This window comes from Pholcus phalangioides, unplaced genomic scaffold, assembly GCF_987345545.1.
Source record: "Pholcus phalangioides strain wild (caught in Gottingen) unplaced genomic scaffold, Ppha-v1.0 ptg000019l_1, whole genome shotgun sequence".
NCBI classification, from domain to species: Eukaryota; Metazoa; Arthropoda; class Arachnida; order Araneae; family Pholcidae; genus Pholcus; species Pholcus phalangioides.
In genome coordinates this window covers 6,258,044-6,285,836 of record NW_028301612.1, presented here as the reverse complement: position 1 = coordinate 6,285,836, position 27,793 = coordinate 6,258,044, and the positions used below count along the sequence as shown (strand labels likewise).

At 36.5% G+C, this 27,793-nt stretch overlaps 1 protein-coding gene across 2 annotated transcripts in view; it reads left to right on the top strand.

The window, feature by feature from the left end:
• The window catches only part of LOC149071156 (lachesin-like), a 193,663-nt gene that overhangs the window by 121,024 nt on the left and 44,846 nt on the right, over positions 1-27,793 (top strand). For both annotated transcript variants that reach the window (XM_089248229.1, XM_089248228.1), the window contains exon 2: positions 9,472-9,578. In XM_089248229.1, coding sequence (XP_089104355.1) covers positions 9,472-9,578 — 107 coding nt within the window. The remainder of the gene's footprint in view (positions 1-9,471; positions 9,579-27,793) is intronic.

Sequence of the window (27,793 nt, the reverse complement as noted above, 5' to 3'; positions counted from 1 at the left end):
TTAATAGCTCTATTATATTTATGTAAACTACAGCATACACTTATATAACTTGCTTTCCTCATGCTCCAGTATCAAGAACACAAAAAAAAACCAAAAACCCAGTGGGTTGGGTTTTTTCGGAAAAAAAAAGCCGGGTTTTTCCCAACCTTGGGCTTAGGTATATCATTTCTTTTACTAAAGGTCGTGTATGTACTAAGATAAGCACACTGTTTACTACTACTGCTTAACCTTGCATGCAACTCGTGCACATTCCTCTGAGGAATTTCTAACGTCAGGACGTGCCGGAATGTGTGTGTGTTGAGTCTATGCCCTTAACGTTTTTACATTGTCGAGTTGTGTTTGTTTCGTGTTCTTACTGGTAATGATATCTGCCTTCTATATTTTGAAATGATTTCATTCCGGGAATGAATTTGCAATTTTTGATGTGCAGCGTCATCTATACTCATTTTTGAAAATCAGACTTTCCAAGCTGCGAAGTCTTCGATTTTATTCAGGTTTTAACGCAAAAAGTATATACAAATGCGTTAAAACTCAGTATAAAATAATATTTTTGCTAAACTTGAAAATTGTAATGTTCCAAAAAATATTCATGTATGAATATTATTTAACTCTTTTTACGTTGTAAATCCATTTATCAGACCTTTCATATTTGGATACTTGTGTTGCATGTCCAACGCATATGTCTCTTTGTTCGCATGAGAATAAAATCACGAGGTTGAGAATTTCCCAGGTAGTATGCTAAAAGAGATCCTCGGCGGGGTAAAACTATATGGGAAAAGTACTGTGTACAGGTCCTGGAGGTATTGAATTACTAGGCGTTTTAATTCAATGTTGGCGTAGAGAAAAGGGAGAAAATAAAATCGAGGTAGAGAGATATGGAAAAGGGGAAAAACTTAAGGGAGCCGTGAGACATTTGGAGATTTTTTTCTCGCCAAGGACCCTTTATCACACCTCTGAAAAACAAATATTGCCTTATATGGCTAGACGATCATATACTGTACTATCTTGTAACTCGATCTGGGGCCTCAAGACAGCAGTACCATCTACAACTGCATTCTCAGGCCTTTGCCGTCTATAGGATATCTTGGGTTTCCAACGCGATTATCATTATTTAATTATACGAGTAAATACAATTAAAAAATATCAACATATGCTTAATTATGCAAGATATATCACATCTATATGTATACCCAGGGCCGCAACTAGATGCTTCGTGACCCGGAGCAAGTGCGCATTTTGGTGCCCCCCCTTGTAACGATGAAGGAGAGGTTTGAGAACAAAATTTGCGCCCCCTCTGGTCCAGCGCCCGGGGCACGAGACCCGCCTGCTTCCCCCCAGTAGCGGCCTTGTGTGTATATCGGCCCTGTGTATGTGTGAGAATTCTTGCTTCACACCTCCCATCTTGAACTATTTGTAGAACTTCCACAAAAAAAAGGGAGGCTCATAGGGCGTCTGACCCGGGAGTACGAAGATCCACCGTATTCATAAAATTTGGATGTATTGGCCTTGGTTAAGACGCCCCCTCCCCCGGTTGAGGCGCCATACGAAACGGTCCGGGGGGAGCATGGACGAAAAAAAAAGGTTTAAAAGCATTTACGCTGTTTAACTGTATATTCACCTCGCACACATTCCTCTGCGGAATTTCTAACGAATCGGTATAGACTATGCCGGAACCTCAGGCACCATGTGTAGCCACGATCCGTTCAACTACATGTTTTAATTTTAGCGAGTGACCTGCGCTATAACAGGATTTCTCACTTTCGTTTCATTTTCCACTGACGAAGGGTTGTAGTAGCTCCTGTCTCTTGTGTGTGGTGTTCATTTCCGCATATTTTTTTGCTAACATCGTTGGATTTTTTGCGTTCCATTAGCCAAAATATTCGAACTCAAAAATCACTGAAAAATAAGACCAAAAGCATCATATATTGAGGGGAAAACTTGTTCTATGCTGCTCAAATACTTCATATGCCATTTTTCTCTTCATTTCCACGATTTCTGAGTTCGAATATCCCGGCTCATATTTCACTTAGGAATATAGAGGTTATTTTTGTTGTTGTTGTTGAGGAGAGACAGGGCAGCTACTTTCTACCTGGAGGTTGCTAAGTTGAATTGTCCAATTCATCATTACAATACATAAACCTATTAAAATATTTTTACTCATAGAGAAAAGAAAAAGTTGTTATGTTGAATGGGTCGACTTCATGGGATTTTTTGGTATATTAATTTTGTACAATGGAATATTTTACATAATTAGGAACATGTTTATATATATTTTTTAATCGTATCGCAACTCGTATAAATAATCCAAACTATTCTACACAAGGCAGCGACCTGAGATGCAGTTGAACATGGTACTGCTGTCTTGAGGCCCGAGACTAGGGCTCACGGTTACTAGATAGTAAAGTAGATGATTGTCAAGCCATATAAGGCAATGTTTGTTTTTGAGCGAGTGTGATTAAGGACGTGCACATAGTGAGTTTCGGGAATGCATAATAAAGACTAGCGATAGAAAAACACTTGCATTGTTTTGTTCTACACTGCACATACTCGAAGAGTGAGACAAAGAAGAGAAAGAGGTCACTCAACGAGGTGCGGGAGTTGAACAAACATGTTTGTTTTCACCTCGATCTGCTGATTTTTACTATGTGTTGATTGATCCGTTTCCCGTTTCTCTCTCTCTCTTCTGCGGAGTTGTCATCATCATCGCATTCTTACATTTCAGGACCCATCTCTAGTCATTTTCGCTACCCTCTTCCTCTTTTACTATATGCGGACATATATTATTCCACCTCCATGCATTTTTTTTCCTTCCTAGTCACAATTCTTGGTATTTGTTCCTCTCCGCTCCACTATAGTCGTAGCCTAAGGGTACTTGGCGACAAAAAGAAAATTCAAAATCCGGTTTCCTTTATTTTTTCCTCTTTTCTAGTTCTACTGCGATTTTTTCTCTCTCTCTTTCTCCACCAACATCAAATTAAAACGCCTAATAATTACCTTCCGGACCTGTACACAGTAGTGTTTTCATGTAATTTTGTATCGTAAAGGTTCTCTTTTATGATATTTCTCTGAGAAATTCTCGCTCTCTGATGACTATTTTTAGGCGAGACGTTTAGGTCTGCCGTTATGTTCGCAATGCGTTTGAAGATAATTGCTACATGATATGAAAGGAAATAATACGGAAGGATGATCCGTGGACCAACAGCCGAATGAGTAATAATAATGAAATTAATGAGGTAATAAGGTAGTAGAGATGACGGGAACGACTTCGTTTTCCAAGAGGCCGATAGCAGCCTAGGTACTGATCCTGTAAGCTGAGAAACTACAATTAAAGGGTAACTAGACACCAATGATCTTCAATGTTCGTGTATAGGCAAATTTCGTCTTCAACCACTGTAGACCAGTGGTTCTCAACCTTTGGAAACCCACGGCCCGGTAAATATCTTTTGCGTAAGTGAAAGGCCAGGTCATATACACAACTAACGAGAAATTAATGGGAAAAATTAAACCGCATATCACTCACAGCCCGGTGTGACTAGTGTTAGGTCCCGGTATTGAACAGCAGCCCGGAGGTTGAGAAACACTGCTGTAGACTATGTCCTTCTATGTGTATCCACCTCGCCGGGATTCAGCTGTCGTCCTCATCGATCGACGCTTGTGTGTGTGTGTTTATTCCTACTGTTATTGTCACCATCTTCGAACGTTATAAATCGACCATAGACTTTACTATCATTTTTTCATCATCAATATCTTGATTTTCAAATTAACGAAGAGACTGTTGCATAGAACCCGGTGATATGCAAGGCCTAAATTTAAGTCTATGTAACGATGTTTTTTTCAATTTATATTGGGTATTTTGGCAGCAACCTATATTTTCTTTTCTTTTAATAATATCTACAACGTCTAATATTAAATATTCTTCAACTAAAAAATCCGGACTCTGATTGTGTTTTTGAAGTGTTATGTTTTTTCCTCTCCTGTTTTATCGAAATTTAACCCTGTTTTGGTCCTGTGTGAATGAATAAAACTAAAATTTTAGTTCCGATTTAAGTGAAAAAAAGGACCAAGTAAAGATTATTAAACAAGGAGCCCTATGAAAAATTAAATTTTGTATCTTGATATATTACATGCATTCCGAAGTGTGGTGGAATTCGCGAACTCGATGGGGCTTTGGCAGTAACATATATAACAAATAACAATAGGCACGTTATTTGGATACTTTTTTTAATTAAAAGTATATCTCTATAACCAACAGTTCGCGAGTTATTCAAGGTGAGGAGGACTTGAGTTTTCACCCTGTATATACCGAACGTATATTTTTGCTTCAACTTAAATGGGTCAAAATGAAGGAAAAGAAAAAACATCTGATTCGAACTTTTTTCCCCCGTCTTTAAAAATGTGACAAAGGATTCTACACTCAGTTCATTCCTGCACCTGAAAAATGACTTTCAAATTCCAATCTGAACAAATCAATAACTTCAATCAACAATATCTCAGCGAATTTTCGTTCAATTATTACGTAGTAATGTTTTATTTCTGCATATTTGACAGAGGTTCAAATTTTACTACTTTGCAGTTTTCTGATCTGAGGTCGTACAAGCATTTCAATTGTTATATTAGCATTAATAAACATTTCAATCATTTTATTTGCTGTAATGAACATTTTAATTGTTCTATAATCCATAATAAACACTTTAAATCTTCTATTATCCTTAGTAAACCTATTAATTATTGTATTAGTCGTAATAAAAGTTTTAATTATTTTATTAGCCATAAAAAATATTTTTACTACCTCATCATATTACTTATGCTCATATAAAAAAAAGAAATTGCTTCTTCACTCTCATTTTTCTTAAAACTTCGTTGAAGTTTAACTGATACTATTATTGTACGAACATAAAAATATCACTTCAATCAAAAATTTTAAGAAGTTTCTTCCATATGAAACAAAATTATAATTTCCGATTATACATCACTCAAATTGAAATAATTCGCTGATAATAATCTCACAGGCACCCATTCTAAGTTCATTCCTTCATTGAACATTCCATCACGAAAGATAGAAAGAATGAAATGCAGAAAGGGAACACGCAAAAATATAATTTATTATTAGAAATAAATTGAGAAAAAAAAATCAATTGCCACCGACGATTGATACTAAAGACCTCACACAGAATCAATCGCCATCCATAATTTCTCAACAACCATCCGTCAAAAATACAAATTGATTTAAAGCTGTAAATGAAACTGAATAAACGGTAAAAACGAAAACAAAACGTGACTTTATATCTATCTATTCTAAATACAAAAAAAAAAAAAACACAATATGTAAATTACAACGAATTTTCTACATTCCTAAAATTCCAATTTCGTTCTTTCACCTTTAAAATTATTCCAGAGTAAAAATAAATAGAAATTTGTAAAAGTCTCATGATATATATAGATTTCTCTCAGGATTGAATTACTGTTTGCAACAAAAGGAAAAAAAAATACGTAAAAAAGAAGTGAAAAAGGCCGCACCTTATTAACATCGATCGCTTTTCAAACCTTTTTAAACAGACACAAATTGAGTAAAAAAAGAATAAAATTCCACACAAAAAATAAATAAATAAACGACACAAAAGTAAATTTGATTTTTCTTCTTGAACTGAACTCAATTTCTTTTATTTTTGGTAGTCATTGTATTTGTGTGCTATTTTTTTTCCTCCCCTCCCATTTTTTTGTGCGTTATCCACCCGATTCCTTAAGAAAAAGATTGCCAAGTGTGCTTTCGAGAGTATCGGAAACACATCAATGTTTTCCAAAATTTATCATTCCGTTTTCCACTTCTTTCTCATTTTATATATATATATTTTTTTTCTTCCTCAATGCATCGGGTTGAGAGTTCTTCTCTGTAACTCAACAAAAAAAACACTACATGTAGCAGCAGCCCCCCAACATAAAATGACAGGTAGGGGGGGTTGCAGTAAAATATAAAGAAGCAGCGAAAGCCATCATTATATGAGATGAATGTAAGAAAGAAAAATTCATTTTCCTTTCGCTTGTCCTGATGGAAACAAAAAATAAAATAAAATAAAATATGTATGTGCTGCTCTTCGAAGCACAAGTGAAAATGGTATTTCTTTTGAGCGACGAAGAATACGCGAAGTATTCGTGAATGGAATGTATTCAATGTTCACACATGAGAGAAGAAGGTGATTGAGACATTTTTTGTCTGCGATTTTCTTTTTTTTTTTCAAACTGTAAGTCATCTGTAGAAGTATGCAGTTGTGCATGTTCATTTCCCGTGTCACATCTGATCATTTGTGGAGTATGAATGTCGAAATCATGTATTCAATGTCTGGATTAGTGTCTAGAAATCTCCATGTACAGCCACTTCTTACTTACAACACGTCCTTTTGCTTACACGCGTTCGTAAGTCGGTTTTATGAATTCTGTCTGTCTTATAAAAATAAGAAAAAAAAATGGCGATACAGAGCTATATATATATATATATATTTATTTATTTATCTTTATCGTGTTTTACAATAGATCCCAGACTTTTGTTTTTTAATATATCTCCATTTTCCCTCTTCACGAAAATTACGCGTAAATATCAATTCTAGTTTTTAGTTTCGAAAAGTAGATGGCAGCATTGCCACCATACACGTTTATACTAACAGTGATACCACATGTAAGGGTGCGAGCATAGTGCATGCAAATTGTCCGATTCCGCCAGTCGGAGCACCGCTAACCTTCGCTGGGCAGCACAGTTGAAGGCTTGTACACTGATACTGTGAAAATGTAAAAATATTTTTAAGCATTTTGTAAAATAAATAAATAAAATATCTTTTTATGCTGCCTTAATCAATTTCTGTTGATTTGAAATGCTTATTAAAGGTGAATAAGGGAGAATATTTCTCTGAAAGAAATTTCTCTCCCCAACATGGTGTGTGGCCCCTCTAAAGGAGGTCGATACCGCGAACGCTCGTGCATAAAAGTGCATAAGAAATCACCAATGATATGTGATTTCCACCCAGTGCGTACATCTTGTTTTAAAAGCGCGTCGGAAGTGTTTTAGACTATTGAGTGCTCGTGTTCATGTAGGGAATTTTTCATTTTTCTCAATCAAGTCTGGGTTGCTCGAACTTGAACCAGAAAATTCTGTGGATATTCGAACTCCCACAGCCCACTGTCTTCTTTACAATGTCGTTGAGTGTCACGTGATCGAGCAGGGTTACCGCGAGACAATGTGATTTACTGTGTATAATTCGCAGATGTGAATTTCGTTACTTTGAGGGGGAAAAAATATTGTATATCCCGCAACGGTGAGAAATTGAATTCACAAACAAGGGGCCGTTCAAGTATTACGTAAGCAAATTTTTTAACCATTTTTGACCCCCCCCCCCCTTGTCAGCAAAATTTCGTCATCAGCTCTGCCCCTCTGAATCTTAACTCATATTTTCATAAATAAAGGGTGGTTGATGACGTAAGCATTATCCAAACCCCCCCCCCCCTCCGACCTTGTGATCAAAAGTCAGCAAATCGGAAACCCCCTTCCCCCTCACCCATCGGGGATGACGTAATACTTGAACGGCCCCTAATGAAAACACAAGGAATAGAAAAGAGGTTTGTTTGCAACGTTTTCTGTTGGAAAAAAATTCGATTTTTTTTACTAACATTTATACTGTATATATAGTTTCAAGAAACTATTTTTTTTAGAAATTAGTTGTGAAAATATTCATTTCTATTTCAGCCTCTCAGAAAGGTAAGATGCAGTGGCATATAATCCTCACTAAGAAATTCCTAGGACTTTTAATCATGGATTGTACTCATGAAAATACGGTATTCGAAATTACGGCCTAAATCATCAACACTTTAAGCGGCAATCAGAAATTACCAAGACACCCTTTAAAATGTCATATTTGTTCCCTTGAACTGCAATTTATTTTCAGGCAGCACTGCATAGACAGGCAATTTCATGATGAGCTGGACACGTCATTTCAGTTTAAGGGGTTAATGAAATAGTCATTTTTCCGATTTTCAGTAGGTGCAAACTAAAGTTGTCCATTGAGAAATCAACTTTACAAAACATCTCGGCTTGTCAATGCTAAAATAAGAGACTTTTATGGGACCGAGATACCTCGTCGATGCCACTTATAGGGTTAACAAGAAACTCACGAACGTATAGATTTTGAAATCCATCTCGATACTTCAATCTTGATGTAAGTAATGATAAACCACCTTTAAAAAGCAAAAGGAATATTTATATTTATTTTTATTATTTTACGAATATTTTCGCGTTTATATACAGTGTGTGTATACTATCCCAAATTGTTTGCGTTGAAGACATCTCTCCAACCAGTGACTTTAGAAACATACTTTCAATTAGAAAAAGTTTTCAAATGACGTGCGGTTACTCAAAATGTCTTAAATTTCCGAAAGAATCGTTTATACAGTCCCGTATACACGAAAAATGTAAAAATCAACTTTTTCTGTAGACTCTGTGTGACAAAACTTCCAATTAGTCAAATGTAAATACGGCTCTGAGAAGTGTCCTTTACAAAACAAAATTTGTTTTTATATGCGATATTAACGGAGATGTTTGAAGTTGAAGTTTCCAACATTTTTGTCGCCAATGATTGAGAACGTGGCTCACAAACTTCGAAACGTGAATGAAATTCAAAGTTGTTAAAATTCTGTGATTGTCCAAAAATTTAGTTGTTACTTATTGTGAATTTAAAAAAAAAATGGTTGAGTTTATTCTATTTATGTACAGACCCTTAAAAGGGACAACTTTTAGCTATTGAAAACATTGATAAATTGCCAAAACAGAAATTTTGTTTATCTATTCCACACACACACACACACAAATCCAGCAACGGCAGAGTGCAGCAGGTTCACATACACGGTTTACAACGGTGAACTGGTTGCGGATTAGGATCGCAAGTTCTTATAACTGTCTCATTTGCATATATCCACCGAAGTCACTCGTACCAGCGCCACTTATCGGCTGTTTTTTGAGTTATTTTTTTCCCTGTCTTAAAAATATTCCCTTGACCCTGCGATGCTAACCCTGCAAACCTTTTATATATAATATTTATATATAGCTATAACTCATTATATTATATAAAATATAAAACACACACACACATTATATACATGGTTTATTTTTCAACGATAAACTATATAATATTTTTGCAAATGACTTTCCAGAGCCGCATCTGCATTTCAGTAATTTGAAGTTTCATTATACGAAGACTGTATGAAAAGTTAAATCCTTTATTTCTCTGTGTACACTAACCGCCAAACAAATTTTGAGATTTTAAATAACTGCACACCATTTTAAAACTTTTTTAAATTGAAAGTATGTTTTAAAAGTCAAATAGTTGCAGGGATGTGTGTGAGTGTGTGTGTGCTGTGCGAACAGTTTGGAAACCTTGCAACAACTTTTTTTTAAACTTGTTGAATTTATTTTATTCTGTGATCCTTTAGGTGCTCATGCTGAACCGAAGTTCGCGGAGACGATACCTAACGTTACAGTAGCAATAGGTCGCGATGCTGTTTTGAAATGCACCGTAGATGACCTCGAAAATTATAAGGTAAGTGTATTTCTTATTATATTTCGATTCGCCGTTTTCCATGTGCTTTTTTTCGTATAGACACGCGTAGTTGAAAAAGTACCTGTCTTGATATGCTAGAACAGCGTTTCTCAACCTATGGTCCACGACGATGTAATGAGTGGTCAACAGGTATACTCGATAACTTAATTCTCACTGAACGGAGAAATTATTCAACCGTTATAATATTAATGTTAGTAATACCCATATGGGTTCAACTAAACATATGGCTTTATACTTAGGTTTATTATACATCATCGAAGAAAATGCGGGAAATTGCGATCCCAAATGCGGGATAAATCTAAATTTTTGCCAAAAAGTTCAATTTATCGCTGTGAATGGAATGTTTTAATTACTTCTAAATGATGAAGAGTGGGTGGAAATATAGGGCTGCTACAAATCACAGTAAACATAATGTATTTCACGAAAAAATATTCAAATGATTAGATGACCATATTTCGTTGGTTGAGAAAAATATGGTAAACACTGGTATCTTACAGGGTAAAATACGGGACATATGACCAATTGTCATAAAAAAATATGTTGCCAGAAGTAAGCACAATCACTAATTTTTATAAAAACTGATGAAAAGCTGCGGTAAAAGGGTTGAACCTATCAAACATGGAATATTGAATATATATATATATATATATATATATATTGCCGCTGTGGTGGTCGAGTGGTTATAGTGCCGGACTCGTGATGCGAGGATCCGGGTTCGAACCCCACAGTGGTGGTCGGCTGAAGTTGGTTTTCTGTGGTTCCCAACTTCAAGGCGCAAATGCGAGCCGATCTCCCCGTTAAAAAGTCTCGCCACAGAGAGCAACAGTCCTACAACGGTAAATCATTCAACCATAACACTTCACTCATAGTTCGTAAAACTGGGGGCAGATGACAGCACTACACATAACAAGCATTACACAGAAACAAACTTTACGCCAGGTTGCACTACACGTACACGCACATTCCCGCATATACCGATTCGTTGGGGGGTTCCGCGGGGGGGAGAGGGGTGCATGTGTTGTGTAGCAGTAGTAGGTAGGGGCTCGGGGATCCATGATGTTCTTAAGTCAGCCGCCTCGTTGGGCAATTTGCCTGTTGTGGCGTTGTATTTGTATTTGTATATATATATATATATATATATTTTTTTTTTTTGTCATGATTATCGTGATATAATTTATATACTGTATTATGAAAACGCGAAGTATTCACAAATTTAAAATTCAACATGTTAATAATTCAAATAAAATCATCGTTGAAAAAATGGGACAAATGTTCAGTATAAAAAGAACATAGCAAAGAAAGTTACACAGTACGGGATACGGGACACAAGTGGTCCGTTAGTTCATTTTACTGGTCCTTGCATTCAGAAAGGTAGAGAAACGTTCTGCTAGAGAAAAATATGCCAATGCCAATTCTCTTAGAAAGAATAGGATAGAAAATCATCCATATCTAATTGAAAGGTTTTTCCCGAAAAAAAACAGAAACAAACAGAAGGAAAAGTAGGAACGTTGCTTTTAATTTAATCAAGTACGTTTATTGTGTTCTGGTCAATTTTATGCGGAGAACGTTTTTATTGGAAGATAATTTTCCGGCATTTTTCCTCTAAGGCCGTGCACATAAACGTATCTACAAATTTTGGGATTCTCTACCTAATGGTTTCTGAATTGTTATGCGAAACAAAAGCTCCAGAATTCATTAAATTATTCTATGAGAGTGTACATAAGCAACTTACATATTATGTGGGAAAAAAATCGATTTAAAAAAAAAATTTAATAGTTAATTATTTATTTCACTTTTACTAGGAACGAAGTCATATATTGCTGCTCAGTAATAGGTAGAAACAATATTTTGTGTTTTATGGTGCCAGTAGACTTATAACGGCCCGGTACGAGAACAGTTTGCGGCCCTCTTCAATATTACGAGATGTGGGGGAGGGATTAGGCCCGGAGATTAAGTCTACTGACTTAGAAGGACCCGCAAAAAGTCTTGAACTTTGGATCCGTCGAAAAAAACAGCCTTTCCAGAATGTTCCACAAAGCAGGTCGGCCTAAACGCATGGGCATAGCAGTGCAGGTGGTTATGCAACCTAGCATACACAAGACATATGCAAAACAAAATAATGTCTAATATATGAATTGAGGGAAGGGGTGACTGGCGCTCCAAGTCTGAAAGGGGTGACGGGCCCAGATAGTCTTCTTTCGAAAGCTGATGACGCTGTTAAGACCATTGGCCCCGCTAATGGGAAAGGCCGAAAGGGCTCTGGAGATCTTAGATATCGGTCTAATATTTTCCAATATTTAAAACTATAAATATTTTTAAATATCAATATGTAAGAAACCAAATAAAAATCTTAGTCTGGAGTCCTATCAAAAAGCAAAGTCCCATTCAAGGATAGGGGAGGGGAGCGAATTCACTACCGCTGTTAATAAATTGACAAATTCTTCTTCAATAGATCTAGGTTCAAGTCTTAGCTTTTGAAAAACAGTTATCGTAAAAAATATTATGCGAAATCAATGCAATAAGATCGGTCTTATGGCCCATAATATTTTGCACCCTTAGCACCTGTCCAAGTCCGGCCCTGGGCATCTGTTAAGTATAAGTGATATATTTTGGTGAGTTTGAACACTTTTGTTCGCATACTGCGGATCTATATTTGATATCTTATTAATCTATAATTCGTACTGTTTTTTGAATTGCTTATTATTATTATTATTATTATTATTATTATTATGCTTTGAGACAACGGTTAGCGGAACTTTTCAAAGACCGATTGGAATCAGTCGGGTGATAAGCCAATGGGAAGAATTTAGTTCAAAGCTGTCTTTTGTTTTGCACGACGTCATACCCTTTGTTCGAAAAAAGCGTGTTTGTACATCGCGCCCTTTGTGGTTAACAGATACGTGCGTGACCTTCATTTTGAAAATAAAAGAGCGTTCAGGGAGTGCAAAAGTGAACGAGGTGACTTGTCATTGTTTACTGACAAAACAAGAGCGTTGAAGAAAGCGATAAGGGATAGTGAAAAGGAAGTTGAATGTAGGTTAGCAGATAACATTGGTTCCGCCTCAAAATCATTTTTAAGGTACGCCAATAATGGATGCAGGGGACAGTTGCCCCCCCCCCCCTCGATAGGAAGGTATAGGGTAGAGAGGAATGTAGGAATGTATAGTGCTTTCAATGACTTTTTTGCGTCGGTTTTTAATAGAGAATACACGATATTCAATGTACGGGTGTTGCATGGAATAATAAAATCCTCAACGATATTTCAAGTAGAAGATGTAGAGGTCCTAAATCTTCTAAAAAATGTATGTGCGAGCAAAGCACCTGGACAAGATAATATCTATCCTTGGTCCTCAAGAAATGTGTTAATGAACTGTTTTGGCCTATCACGCAGATTTAGAGGAGTAGTGTTGCTGAGGGGATCGTCCCAAGGAATTGGAAGCTTGCTAATGTTGTTCCGATATTTAAAAAGAGTAGTAGACAGGCTGTGTTCAATTATCGTCCAGTGAGTTTGACGAGCTCCCTCTCGAAAATTTTAGAAATTATTATCAAACAGCAATTGGTGAAGTGGATAGACATTACATTGAATAATGTATTGGCGGATAATCAGCATGGGTTCAGGAAGGGGAAGTCATGTGTAACTAACATCCTCTGCTTCTATGATCACGTGACTAAGGCTTTGGGTAAGAGCAAAAATGTAGATGTTGTTTACCTTGATTTCCAGAAGGAATTCGATCGGGTCCAACATGGTAAACTCTTGAACGTTTATCGATATACTCGATCAGGGTATCGATGGAACTACTAGCGAATTCGCAGATGATGTGAAGCTAATGGGGGTAATCGGGAATCAACGCGATAGGGAGTTGCTCCAGACCTACTTAAACAGGATTGCAGCATGGGCAAATGAATGGAGCATGACGATTAGCGTTGATAAGTGCATGGTCGCTCATTTTGGTTCGAAGAACTCACGGTTCTCTTACGAGTTGAATGGTGTCACTATCCCGGATGCAACTAGGGTCACCGATTTGGGAATTCTCATTGACGAGCGGCTTAGGTTTTCTGAACATTGTTCAGCGGTGGTTAAAAAAATCGAATAGAATGCTCGGTCTCATTTTCAAAAAGGTCTGTTCGCGTTCTCCTAAAGTCAATCTTCCGCTTTTTCGAGGATTAAATCGTCCTGGACTTGGGTATGCGGTAAGGTTTTGGGGATCATACCAACATAGGGACATAGACATGGTTGAAGGGGTGCAGAGAGGAGCTACGCGTGTTCTTATTGGCACATGGGTTCTAGTTATGAAGAGAGACTTCTTTTTTTGAATATGTTCACGTTGGATGAACGCATGTGTCGGGGAGACATGATCGAAGTGTTCAAAATTTTGAAGGGATGGATAGGATGAACCATGAATTATTGTTACACATTCAATCGACTGATTTTACAAGTGGACACCAATATCGATTGGTAAGGGACAATTCTAGGTTAAGGTGCCGCAGGGAGTTTTTCTCTAATAGGGTTGTTAATAAATGGAATAGCTTACCCCCTGGAGGTAGCAAATTCTAACACAATCGAAACGTTGAAAAAGAAGTGCAATAAACGTAGTGGGATAAATAGAAAGGCCATCCATACTTAGAATAAGACAACCATAATTATTCTTTATGGGCATTGTATAATATTTTATCACGTATATATACTGTTTCTAGTTTTTGTAATTGCCTTTTTATTACGGTTGCTGTAATTTTGACGTATATGACATCCATATTTGTTATGGGCAACTTTTTCTCAGCCACCTCGTTGGGCATTTTGCCTGTTGCGGTGCTGTATTTGTATTTATATTTGAATATTATAAGTTAATCAAATTTATCGGATGTTGCTCATAACCGTCAGTCTAGGATGGTGGATTCGATAGATAACGTATTTTAGCGCTGGTTTTGTTTGCACATTTTGATAAATGTTAAGGAATCCAACATAATTAGGCTTAATATAATTTTTATGTCATCTTTCTCATCTCTTCATTTTCATTTAAATAATTCTTTTAGAAACTATTTATAATGCATGGATAAACTAATAATTTTTTGAATGAAAATAATTTTATGAAAGCTACGTTAAAAATTATCATAAAATGTTGACTTTTTTTTCGTATAATGTAGCGTGAAGAATAACTGACACTACCGTGTAATTTTTACTTTTTTTTCCTCAAAATGCAGTAAAACCTGTCTTTAACGGAACCTGTATTAAGCGTAGAAACCTGTCTTCAATGGAAAAAAATCGAGGTCCCGTGATTTCAATGCCAAAATACACATTAAAAAACCTGGATTAAAACGGAACATGTCCAACGCGAACACGGAAAGGAAAATCGTTCCCTTTAACGGAAAATCTCACCAAGCACTGCGAATGTTTGTCGACCAAAGAATCGTACAAAATGTTAGAGAGCTATCTATGCTTGCAAGTGTGAATTCTACATCATTCCCCCTTAGACCAGCGAAAGCCGTTTCTGTACTTCATGCTGTGGTTTTCACAAACCATATACAACCATATTGCGGTTTTAACAAACAAAAAAGGCAGTTCCTTTCTGAAATCGAAACAAAATTTTTCGGAAAAGCAGGCTTTTCCACGGGAGAAATCAGTGTAAGGGTTGAATTTTCAAATGATGTGCAAGTCACAAAGTATTTACAAATGATATGCAAGCTGTCGGGGCCGAAATAGCTTACATTGGGAGAGCAAAATGCGTAGAAAAAACGATTTCATTTTACGTAATACACAAGCGAGACATGTGATGATATGCGTGCCTTCGTCCACATGTGTCGAGGTCTTGCATCTTCCTGTAGGAGGACGACATCTCCAACTCGTAGCTGAAGACCTGGGTCTTCATTTTTCACTTGGTGGAATGTCTTCAGCTCTAGTAGGTATTCTTTCCTCCATCGGCTCCAAAAGTCATTCAGTGAATCTTGCTGCAGTGACCACGATTTCTTGAGGTCGGTAGCTGCAGGAACCTTTTCGTGAGAAGGAAGGGTTGTCAGTCGTTGTCCAACCAGGAAGTGGGCAGGCGTGAGAGGTTCTTCGAAGAGGTTCTTAGCTATCTAACTCGATATCAGCTGTCAATAGTCGGCTGTTGACTGCGGCTTCAATTCCAGCCAACGTAGTCGTCAGTTGTTCGTCATCGACAGATGCGCGACCTAATGTTTTCCGTAAACAACGTTTGACAACACCAATCATGCGTCCCCAGCATCCTCGAGGGGCTATGAATTTCCAAGTGATTCCGTGGGAGGCGTAGTACTGGTGAGCAGAAGGTGATGTGATGGCACCCCAAAGGACGGAAAGCTCACGATTTGCGGCGTGAAAAGTCCCGGGTTTCGGCACCAAAATATGTCGGAGCCGAAATAGCTTACATTGAGAGAGCAAAATGCGTAGAAGAAACTATTTTATTTTACGTAATACACAAGCGAGACATACGTACGCGTAGGCGTCGAATGAACATATACATATGTTAGGGAAAAGAAGACACAAGCGAAAAGTCATGTAACGGATCAGTTTCACCATCCGGAGGAGACCAGTGGGATTGCAAACGTTAGCTCGTACTATTCCCAATACAAGCTATGTGCATTCCATGATTATTTCCGTGAAAATTTTAAGTAGGGACAAAAACACCGTTATAAAATCATTGAATTTTGCAGTGGTTGTGGTGTCGAAATCATATGTGGTGCTCTCTCTCTCTCTCTCTCTCTCTCTCTCTCTCTCTCTCTTTCTTTCCCTCACAAAGTTCTTAGTTACGACCCTAATGCTGAGGATTACATAAACATAGACGATAATGTACAAATTGAACCTGACACTACAGATATTGGCACTCTAATTGCAAATTTTTGACGAAGTTAAATGGAACGTAAAATGTCATTATTTTAGAAGAAAACTGTAGGTCGGATTTTTGTACAGAAGCTGTGAAAACTTAGGTACAGTATTTAGTATATATATATATATATATATAATTATAGACTAATTATTTATTTTATCTCTTTTTAAATTATTTACTTTATCTTCAATTAATTAATTTTTTGTTTTATTTCAATCATACGCGAGATCGTTACATAATTTTACGCATTATATCAATTGAACTTTTACTAAGCGGAAACCTGTATTCAACAGAGAAAAATCTTGGTCCCCTTACGATTCCGTTGAAGACAGGTTTCACTGTATTTAAATATTTGAGTAATTGCAGTATATGAATACAAAATATATTCTCCCGCACTGTAAAAATATATTTAAAATTATTTGAATTCCCCACTTCATTCGCAATCCTCCCACATTGAAAGAAAAATATCTAGTATGAAGTGCAATTATCTGGAAAAATTAGCTGAAACATTGGAAATGCCACTGTGAAAATGGGACTTCTGGAGAAGGTAGTAAAAAAAATCATTTTGATTGTTCACACGTATTTTTCGTTTCTATTTGCGCCGAATTCACGTGAAAACATGAGAAACTATTATTGCATATAATCGTCACATACATTTATCTATCAATCAGTTCTCCCCAATTATTTCCCATCTTGAGCGGCATGATCAATAATAAAAACTCCTCTCTTTCTAATTATGATTCATTAAAGCCATCATAAATATTTATGATAATAATAGAAAAAATATTTATGATAATAATAGAGAAAAAAATATCCAAACATATCACAACCTTTATGACATCTAATGATAACAAGAATATAATAACAAAAAACAAAATCACGGAATGAACCAAAAACTCAAATAAAAGTCAAGAGAAGACTCCATTTCGCAAATAACCATCACGGCTGCGATTTTTCCTAAGTTTTTTTTTCCTTTTTCGCTCGAATTCGTTGACATGCCAAGGATTTACAGCAAGAAGACGTTGTTTCATCTCCTCCTACGAAAATTACCCATATAAGGAAGAGAAGAGAGAGAGACATTTTTCGCTTCTAGTGTAAAATAATTTCATATTTACTTTTTCCTCTCCTATTTTTCCATCTTTTCCGAGAGGGAAAACCTATTTGGAAATGATTTATTGTGAAAAGAGTGGTAATTACCACAGCTTAGTGATGCTTATTTTTTTTGCGCTCATCGGCATTTTTTTTTTAATAATATCATTAGTTTTATTATTATTATTATTATTGATTTCTTGCTGTTTTTACGGTATATGATGATAGAAGTTAGAAATAGCAAAAAAAAAAGTAAAAAAAGTTATAACTTTCTTTTTTTACGGAACATACCCATCCATACACATAAACAACACTCTAGATGCTAATTTTATCGGGTTTTTCAGGATGTCCGGGTTCTGTTAATGGATTTTTGAGACCCCCGTTTCTTGGCTATCCTGCTTTTTTTTTTTATTACTTGTTCGCTCCTGGATGCCTTTCGGCCTGGAAAGTTGACAAATTGATGTCAAGGTTTTCGTGCTGTAATTGCAGACATTTTGCCAATAGGCATATGTTAGCAAATTAATCAGGTTGACATCCATACTTTTTTTCTACATCTTCCTCTCTCCTGGAGTATTTCGCGAAATCTTATTGAAATTAGATGTTGTGAGCTCATTTTTTTTATTCTTTTCTCAATTTTTCTCTCATTCGATTTTTCAAAAAACATCTTTCTTCTGCTGGATTGCCAAGATTTTGCGTAGGTTTGGAAGTGGATTTTATCTTTTTGAAATAGGGTATAGTTTGAATGCCGCTGGGAATTGATGGAAATATAAATTTCTATTATCATATTAATCCGATCGAAATTAATAAATAATAATTTCTCGTAGATAAAGATTTAATATACCTAATCAAATTAATCCTTGATTGTTATAGCTATTTACTTATTTATAATCATCTCAATAGAAAAGGCTTAAGAACAGATATAAAATTTGATACAAGCACAAAATAAAAACAAAAAAAAGGATACACGAATATAAGGAAAAAACCGGATACAGGAATACAAACAAAATATTTTTATTATTCACTATATATTACAATAATACCAAATATATTATAAAGCAAAAAAATTCAGCGTTGCACATAATTATAAGCAGAAATAAAAACTTAGGCACAGATTCAAGCGAATATAAAGCAGGTATAAAACGCAAAGTAAATATTAAACAAAAATACAAACGAAAAATGCATAAATACTGTACACACAAAAACAAAACATGGTACACAAATACAAACATAAACTAAACAGAATGAAAAAATACAAGTGTTAAACGGAATGCACGAATATAAGCAATGGAAAAAAATCAGGATGTATATATGTATATAAGCAAAAATACAATCTGATGCACAAAAATACAATAAAAATTTTAAGGAACATTTTATATGAATATAATCAAAAGTTATTATCGTAGACACAGATGCACACAAAAGAATAATACGATATACAAACGGAAACAAATATAAAGTAGGATAAACAAATACATTGCAAATAATTCAAATATAGCACAAGCAAACACGTAAAACATAATACAAAAATGAACGGGATACACGAAAGCAAACAATTAAAAAAATCAGGGTACACTACAAGCAAAATAAAATCTGATGCACACAAATACAAGCAAAAATATAACGCTGTATACAAATACAGTGTAAGCGGAGATGAAAACGTAGACGCAGATACGAGCAAATAATATAACAGTATAACAAATGTAAGCAAATATAATTAGCAGGATACACAAAAACAATAATGAATACATAAACATTGTGCAATCAAAAATGGAATAGTACACAAATACATAAAATATGTAGTAGGGTACAATAATGCAAACTAAAATTGTTCAAGATACAAACATAGAAATAAAAGATGTGATACCCGCACACAAGTACAAGAGAAAAACCAAAATGCATGAACGCAATATAAAACAAAAACAGGATACATGTGTACTAGTAAAGAAAATGAAAACACGATGCACAAATATAACGGAAAAAATACCATTACACAGTTAAAAGCACAAAAGAGGATACAAGTTACAAGGGAAAAAACAGGATGTACAGTTACAAGCAAAAAAACAGGCACACAGTTACAAGAAAAAAAACAGGATACACAGTTACAAGCAAAAAATTGCATAACAATTAATTATCTGTCACTAATTTTGAAATTACAATAAAATCATACAATTTCAGGTTAAAAATTTGTTACAAATTTTAAGTTAAGCTACTATAAAATTGTACATGAAATATAAGCAGAAATAAAAATGTATGCCCAAACACAAACGCAAAAATAAAAACTTATGCACAAACACAAGCAAAAGTAAACCAGGAAACACAAAATACTGCAGTAATAATATAAAATAACTGTTGAGCAAAAATGAAGCACGATACAAAAATACAAGCAAAAAACGAACCCCAATCGAACAAACAAAAAACAACGCGACTTATTGATTTTTTCCAAACGGAAAATAAAACGAGATACATAATTACGCGTACAGTAAAACTTTCAAAAAAAAAAATCATTTTCAACCAATTAATAAGCTTTAAAACAACTTTCGTGATTATTAAGAGATTTCTATGAAACAATTCATTGAAATTTCGAAACCAAAAGTTTTCTTAATTGAAACTTCAAGAGCTAATGGAGGAAAAAAGAACGTCAAATAATCTAACAAATCGGCCGATTTTTGTACCAATAAAAAAATATTTTTATCTTCGGAGTAATTTTCTCTTTGTCATCGACTATATGTACTTAATTTTTATCCTTGGCCGAGATCCGGAAATATTTTCGGATAATTTCTTGATCTAAAAAGGAAACGGGGAATGAGCTCTATAGTTTTTATTTTTCTTGACGATATATATCCATTCTGAAGGGAATTAAAACAACAAAATTACTTCTGCTGAAACGAGCTCTGTTTTTGGCGTTGAAATTTTTCTTTTTGGGGCCATTCATTACTGTTATAGACGTGTTTTTATTTTAGTTTATTTCTTCGCGATATATCGTTACGCGTTCATTGATTACGTTTCTTCTTCATTATTTCTTTTACTGTTATTTTATTTGGTTTTTGTTTTTCCATAAATGTACTTTATATATTTTTTTTTCCTCTCTTACCGAAGAAATAAATGGAATTTAGAACAAAAAGGGAAAAAATAGTAGAGCAGTATTTAGTTCGAATTTCGGTCCGTATGGGAAACAAATGTACATGTTTACATGGTAAACAATAATATATAGGTAATGTTTAAATCGTTTCCCAACAGAGTAGCGGTTAGTTTTAACAATGGCTTTGCGGAAATATAGGGGGCTTATAGAAACATTAGTATTACTTTTGTCGGTTTTCCCTAGAATAGTCGGCACCTAAGGACTCCTTTGGTTAGTTACTCTAAAAAACCAAAATCCGTGCGATATGTTATACCAACTCGCCAGAATTTAATTCCTAATTTACGCAGTGTTTTTTGAAAAGCATTCCTCAGACTCCTAAAGAACCTCTTTTGGACAGGGGTCCACGGATCACCTTATAGAAATCACTACTCGAAGATATCGGTATTACGTAATTTAGAGGTTTTCCTAGATGGATATTATTTCTGGGGCTTTGTGTATCATTCCTGAGAGATCCGTAAAACATGCACATTATTTTAAGAAAGATACACTAAGATTCTCATAAATATAGGAACGTGTATTATTTTTTAAGAATTTTCTATATTGCTATTATTTCACTTCTTAAAAGATTTGTATTAATTCCAAGGAACTTTCGACTGCAGGGGTCCGTGAGTTTGGACAAGAAAACAATTGATCGTTGTTCTATATTGATACATTTTATATACCGAACTTCATAGAACGCAAAGGGTGAAAAAAATCCGCCCTAGAGAGAGAGAGACATAGCTATTATCAAGGAATGGCTCATAACTAGAATTTTTGTCAGCGAGGCAAACTCTATTTCACCGCCCCCTTCCAATTTGAAATTTCTCAATTTTACATTATTGAAGTAAATGTCATATTTGATATCTTATCTATAAATTTTGCCTTCCCATCAAGATTTACCAGCAACAGATTTAACCCATTTGGCCCCACTAGTTCTTCTCATACCAGACGCGAAGCCCATTACAAAAATAATTGTTGCGCCCCCCCCCCCTTCTCTTGACGATACGAGTAATTTTCTTTGATTTTTTGCATTATTTAGATATTTATAAACTTGGCATTATTTAATTTTGTTTTATAATTGAAAAATTATTAAACAACTATGACAATTATTAGCACGTTATATATAACAATTAATTTCTCCATTTCTATTACTACGAGCACTGGGCCCTCGAGGAGTCACCACTTCCCCCAATGTGGCTGTTTTCGAGGGTTCCGTTGAACATGGGTATTTTTATGGACTCCATACAACATATACTATTTCGAGGTTTCCCTAGAATAGGACAATTATATCAATGAGGTTCAGCGAGGGAGAGAAATAATGCAAACCGCTGCTCTAGGCATTTTTAAACACGATTGTTCAAATACTATCGGCCCCGCTTAATCAGATAACACATATTCAAACCCCACCGTTGCCACATTGGGGGTCGACTGAAGTTGGTTTTCTGTTGTTCCAAACTTTGAGAGACGCGAATGCGAGCCAATCTTCCTGTTGAAAAGTCTCGCCGGAGAGAGCAACAGATCTACAACGGTACAAATATTCAATCACTACACTTCACTTCTGAAATACAGATGGCAGCACTGAAAAATGAGAAACAACACTAGATACGCACTCGCACTTCCGGCGCAACTCACTCGGTAGTAGGTTGCCGATACACCAGAGTTGTGCTCGGTTTGAAAGAAAAGAAAGGATAACGGATCCCCCTCTTAAACGGATGAAATCCTCCGGCGCCAAAATTTCTTCCATAGAGAATGTAAAGAGACAATGTAAAGTTCCCCGCTTACAACATGATGATCTCAGCGACTTTTCCCTACTTAATCGAAGATTATGCTACACACATGAACTGTTAATACATATCAACTAATATACAAATACAAATACAACGCCACAACGGGCAAATTGCCCAACGAGGTGGCTGACTTAAGAACATCATGGATCCCCGAGCCCTACCTACTACTGCTACACCACACATCTACCCCCCCCACCCCGCGGAACTCTCAACGAATCGGTACATGCGGGAATGTGCGTGTACGTGTAGTGAAACCTGACGTGAAGATTTGTTTCTCTGTAATGCTTGTTATGTGTAGTGCTGCCATCTGCCACCAGTTTTTCTAACTATGAGTGAAGTGTTATGATTGAATGATTTATCGTTGTAGGACTGTTGCTCTCTGTGGCGAGACTTTTTAACGGGGAGATCGGCTCGCATTTGCGCCTTGAAGTTGGGAACCACAGAAAACCAACTTCAGCCGACCACCACTGTGGGGTTCGAACCCGGATCCTCGCATCGCGAGTCCGTCACTATAACCACTCGACCACCACAGCGGCAATGACTTTTATTGAATGAAACATTTATAATTAATCAAAAATACGCTACTCGGTTAAGATATATGTATTTGAGACTGGGTACTAGCCTTTAAGTATTCAAGCTGTCTTCAATACGTGCATTTAGTTATTTTATTTTTGTTCTCTGTTGAGCCAATAGATAGCGCTAACTTTCCTAATGAAAAGTAAAAGTCAAGTACAGTCGAATCTCGTTATAACGAACGGGTTTTTCGCTATAACGGTATTCGTTAAAACGCGATTCGACTGTATTGCAATCACTGTAATTAAATATAATTTTCATTTCCTTTTTGATGTCTGATTTATTCGAGAAGCTTTACTAATAGTGATCCTTCATCAGTTTTCAATATGTAAACTATACTAACGTTGTAAAATGGTGATTGAATTGTTCCCCGCACAATCGGATATTGTGTGCTGTGTAATCGTTGATATCCGACTAATCGCGGTCGACTGTATTTAGAGTGAAAAATATAAAACATAAACCAGCAAAAAATATGTAGTATGTACTCACTTCTACTAAATTCCATTTTCCCATTGTTTTTCTTTTTCCTCCGTAAAACTCCCACTTCTTGTAGAAGGAAAAAAAAATTTAAAATTTCATGCTTAATAAGATGTTATTTCTCATCATTTTGGTTTTATATCCTTTCTGTTATAAGTTCCACGCCTGTTTTTTTCTGCTTGATACCGCTTCCAGCCATGTATAAAATATTTTGTAATTTTAGCGAGACTTTAAAAGCTTTCTTATAATTTTTCCAAAAAAAATAAACAAATAAAGGGAGATTTAAGAATGTGTGAAATTGAAAATGAAGACAAAAAAAGAAAGTTGTGAAAATGGGAATCTTTTTTTTTCCTTTCTTCCTTGCATATTTAATGGAATTATTTGTAAGAATGATAAGAACACTGAGAAATGCTATATCTACGAAAGAGCAGGAAAACAACAAACTTCCATTAGGGTGTTTTCTGGTTTACTTTTATAATCAAGATTAAAATAAGAACTGTTTCTTCTTTTGTAAGTTATAGAATAATAGTAAGACAACATGCGGTCATGGTCTTTGTTTCCACTGATTCTGTACTGAAGATGTTTAATATCCAAATACTCTTCATGTTTGAAAAGAAACGGAAACTGAGAAAATACTCGTACGGTTTGGGTATAGAATACCGTAAATATTTAGAGAAATGCATTAGAACAAATTAAGTCTTTGAAATGGTGCGGAAAGTGTATGCGTTGGTTTTAAGGAGGCCTCTACTAGAGCAAGCTCGAACATAAGCCTATATTAAGGTATCCGACTACGTTTAAAACGTCATTTTGGTAGGAAATATTGATTTTTGTTTCTTTTCAATTAATTTTTATGAAAATCCTGTTTTTATATCCAAAATAATCCTTGTTTTGTCTATATGACGCTTACAATCGAAGTTAAATCCATTTTAATGTTGAATTTTTACATACAAGTAATCCGTGAACAAAAACCTTAAATGTTTCACGAAGAATGATATTTTGTGACATTTCACTTGAGTTTGAAACATGGTTTATAAAAACCTATTCATTGTATCATTACAAAATTTTTACATGATATTTTGTTATACATTGTTGAGGTTATGAACCAAAATCTAAAATCTATCACATATGTTTAATGATGTTACTATCCCGGTCGGGGACTAGGACCACCGAACCACCGATTTGGGAATTCTCATTGACGAGTGGCTTGGGTTTTCTGGACATTGTTCAGCGGTGGTTAAAAAGTCGAATAGATTCTCGGTTTCATCCTTAAAAAGCTTTCTTCGCGTTCTCCTGAAGTCGTTTCTTCCGCTTTTCCGAGGCTTAGATCACCCTGGACTGGAGTATGCTGTAAGGTTTTGGGGACCCTACATACAGAGGGACTTAGTTGAAGGGGAGCAGAGAAGAGCTACGCGTGCCCTTGTTGGCACACGGGGCTTGAGTCATGAAGAGAGACTTCATTTTTTTCAATACGCGCGTTAACATTGGAAGAACGCAGGTGTAGGGAAGTACGCAATTATGTAAAAAAAGCTAACGTAGAGTAGCTCTCTGTTACATAATTCACCTATAAAATTAATTTCATATGTTTCACTCAATCAATTTCGTACATGAATTGTTTCTTACTGTCATTTGAATTTTTTTCTCCTTAATTTGAAGGTTGTTTTTTTAGTTCTATGTATTTGGTTATTTGTTAAGCTTTTTACCGATTTCTTTTGTTAATTCTTCCTGTTTTTGTTCACTTTTTTTCCACATCGACATTTTTTTCCTTCTCAAACATTTTCCAATAAAGCATTTTTTTTGTACTTTTTTTTTTAAATTTAATTCCTTTTGAATTTATTTGTTTTCAATTTTCCATTTTTTTACTCATATATACATACATATATATATATATATATTTATTTATTTATTTATTTAATTTTCACCCATTACTCTTATATACAGGGCGTATGGTATTTTACTGGTGAGCCGTTGATCCTAGAGGCATACTTCCAACTACTTTCCTCCTGATGACAACTAAAAAAAATCCACCTTTCTAAGTACAATATAAAATGAAATATTCGAATTCGAAAAACCGGAGGAAAGTTGGGTGAAAAAACAGCCGTGAATGCGGGTATAACGATGTAATACTTGTTACGGTCCGAGAATGATGTCACTCTCTGCTGTCCATACAATGGTTTTTAACAGCTGGCTGATACGGAGATATGTTCTGGAAAGAGGGAAAACTCAACTGCCCTTGAGGGGAATCGAACCCACGTCCTTTCACTTTCCGGGTGACCGCCGTAGACCACGAGGCAACGAATGTTTCATTCTTTCCTTGGAGCTCGTGTGGTGGCAGTGTCAGCCATTGTGAGCTTTGGAATGAGTCAGGTCTGACCGCGTCCATGTATGGTCCCGTTCAGTGCACACGTGCTACAAGGAAAGATTGGGACATTCGTTGCCTTTGCAGTCTAGTGATCTAGCCGCTGTGGTGGCCAACTTCAAGGCGCAAATGCGAGCTGATATCCCAGTTAAAAAGTCTCGCCACAGACCTACAAACAGTACAAATATTCAGTCATTACATTTCACTTCAGAGATATAGATGGCAGCACTGAAAAATCATACACAACACTAGATACGCACTGTTATATGGTTTATTTAAATTAACTATTTAGTGTACTGATTAATTTCACAATTACAAATTTTGGAACTTTAACTAGGGAATGGCCGTGAAGAGGGGGAAGGGGGTGAATAACTACCCAGGTTCATTTCAGTATAAGATACAGTGAATCAAACAAGACAACATTTCAGTTACTCATCAATTTAATGTAAGTTTAAATATTCAGCAATTTTAAAAAATGGAGGAGCCCAATTCATATCAAAATTTCAAATACAATTTACACACAACCAACAATCATTGGGGGGGGGGGGGAAGAACACCTGGAGAGAAAACCCCCACAGGGCTACCGTCTACATGATCAAAAGGAGTAAATTATGTAATGACCTCATCGGTAAAATTAAGGAGCCTTAGGGGGGGGGCAAAGAATTCAAATTAGTGTGAAAACAGAGTTCACTTACTGATGGACATAATAACCGGCAGAGGTGGCGTGGAAGAGTCCTGGAACGGCGGAGAGTCAGCGCTCAGGAGTGGTAGCGAGACCCTGTCCTGGGGTTCAACTTCGAAGAGGCAGAGAGGCGATCCGGCAGTGATGGTGATGTACGCCCCCGGCCATGGTGGCGGGTTTGTTTGTTTAGTGGGCTATGGTAGAGGTGAGCAAGCCTGGTCCTGGCGTTCAGATCGGCTTCAGAGAGACATAGAGGAGTACCGGCAGAGTGGCGGCGGTCGATGTTACCGGCAGTGGCGGCACGGAAGGTGACTGCGAAGACTTGTCCTGGTGGTATGGTTCATCGGCGGGAGGTAGAGAGGACCTTGTGGAGGAGCTCGACGACCGACAGAGTACCGGCAGTTGAGGAGGTCGATGTTACCGACAGTGGCGGCCGGGAAGGTGACTGCGAGGTAAGGCTATGGGAGGCAGAGAGTTCCTTCCATCCGGGTTGAAGTACGTTCATTGGTGGCGATTTCCAGCAACGATGATGTCAGTGAGGCCATCTCCCTCAGCGTTGGCGTGAGGCTCACGTTCAGGTGAGGTGGCTCGATTCTCCTTCCCACCATCCTTCTTTCCAGGCTGATGGCATGTAGGTGTCGGAAGAGAGGAAGGGGATCCTTCCGTTTACGGACCTGGAATTTTCGGCGAGAGCCGTCCGTACGCACTTGCGGAAGTCAGCCAAGAATCCTAAAACTTTCTCCCTGGAGCAGAGTTGCCAGGTCCTTAAAAAATTTCCAGCCAAAATCCTCTTCAAAAGTAGCCAAAAAGTAGCCCAAAATATTTGACCCTGTGCTGCCATCTATGAAACAACAAGCGAGCTACAGTTTGAAGATATTCTGTAGTCTACAAAAGTGTAGCTTATAGCTTTTCTTGCTTTCCCCCCCCCCTACTTTTCCGAAAAAATATGGTTTTTTTACCGAATAAATTGATTTATTTGAAAAGTTGCGAAAGTAAGGACTACACATTCTCTCTCCTGGGAAACGGCCCAGAGATGACCTGGAGTCGAGGCCGTCTTAAAAGCATCATGGGCCCCCAGGAAAATTGATTTTGCTCAGCCCTCTATCCAGACACTGCAATTGCCTACTTACCAATTCACATGCTTAATCTCGCAAATCTTAACCATACCTCATTGTGTCCCCCCCCCCCCCCCGCTCTTCACTCAAGGCCTCCGTGACGTGTCCGGGTTGCCCATGCGTCAAGACGGCACTGCCTCAAGTGCATAGGTGCCTAC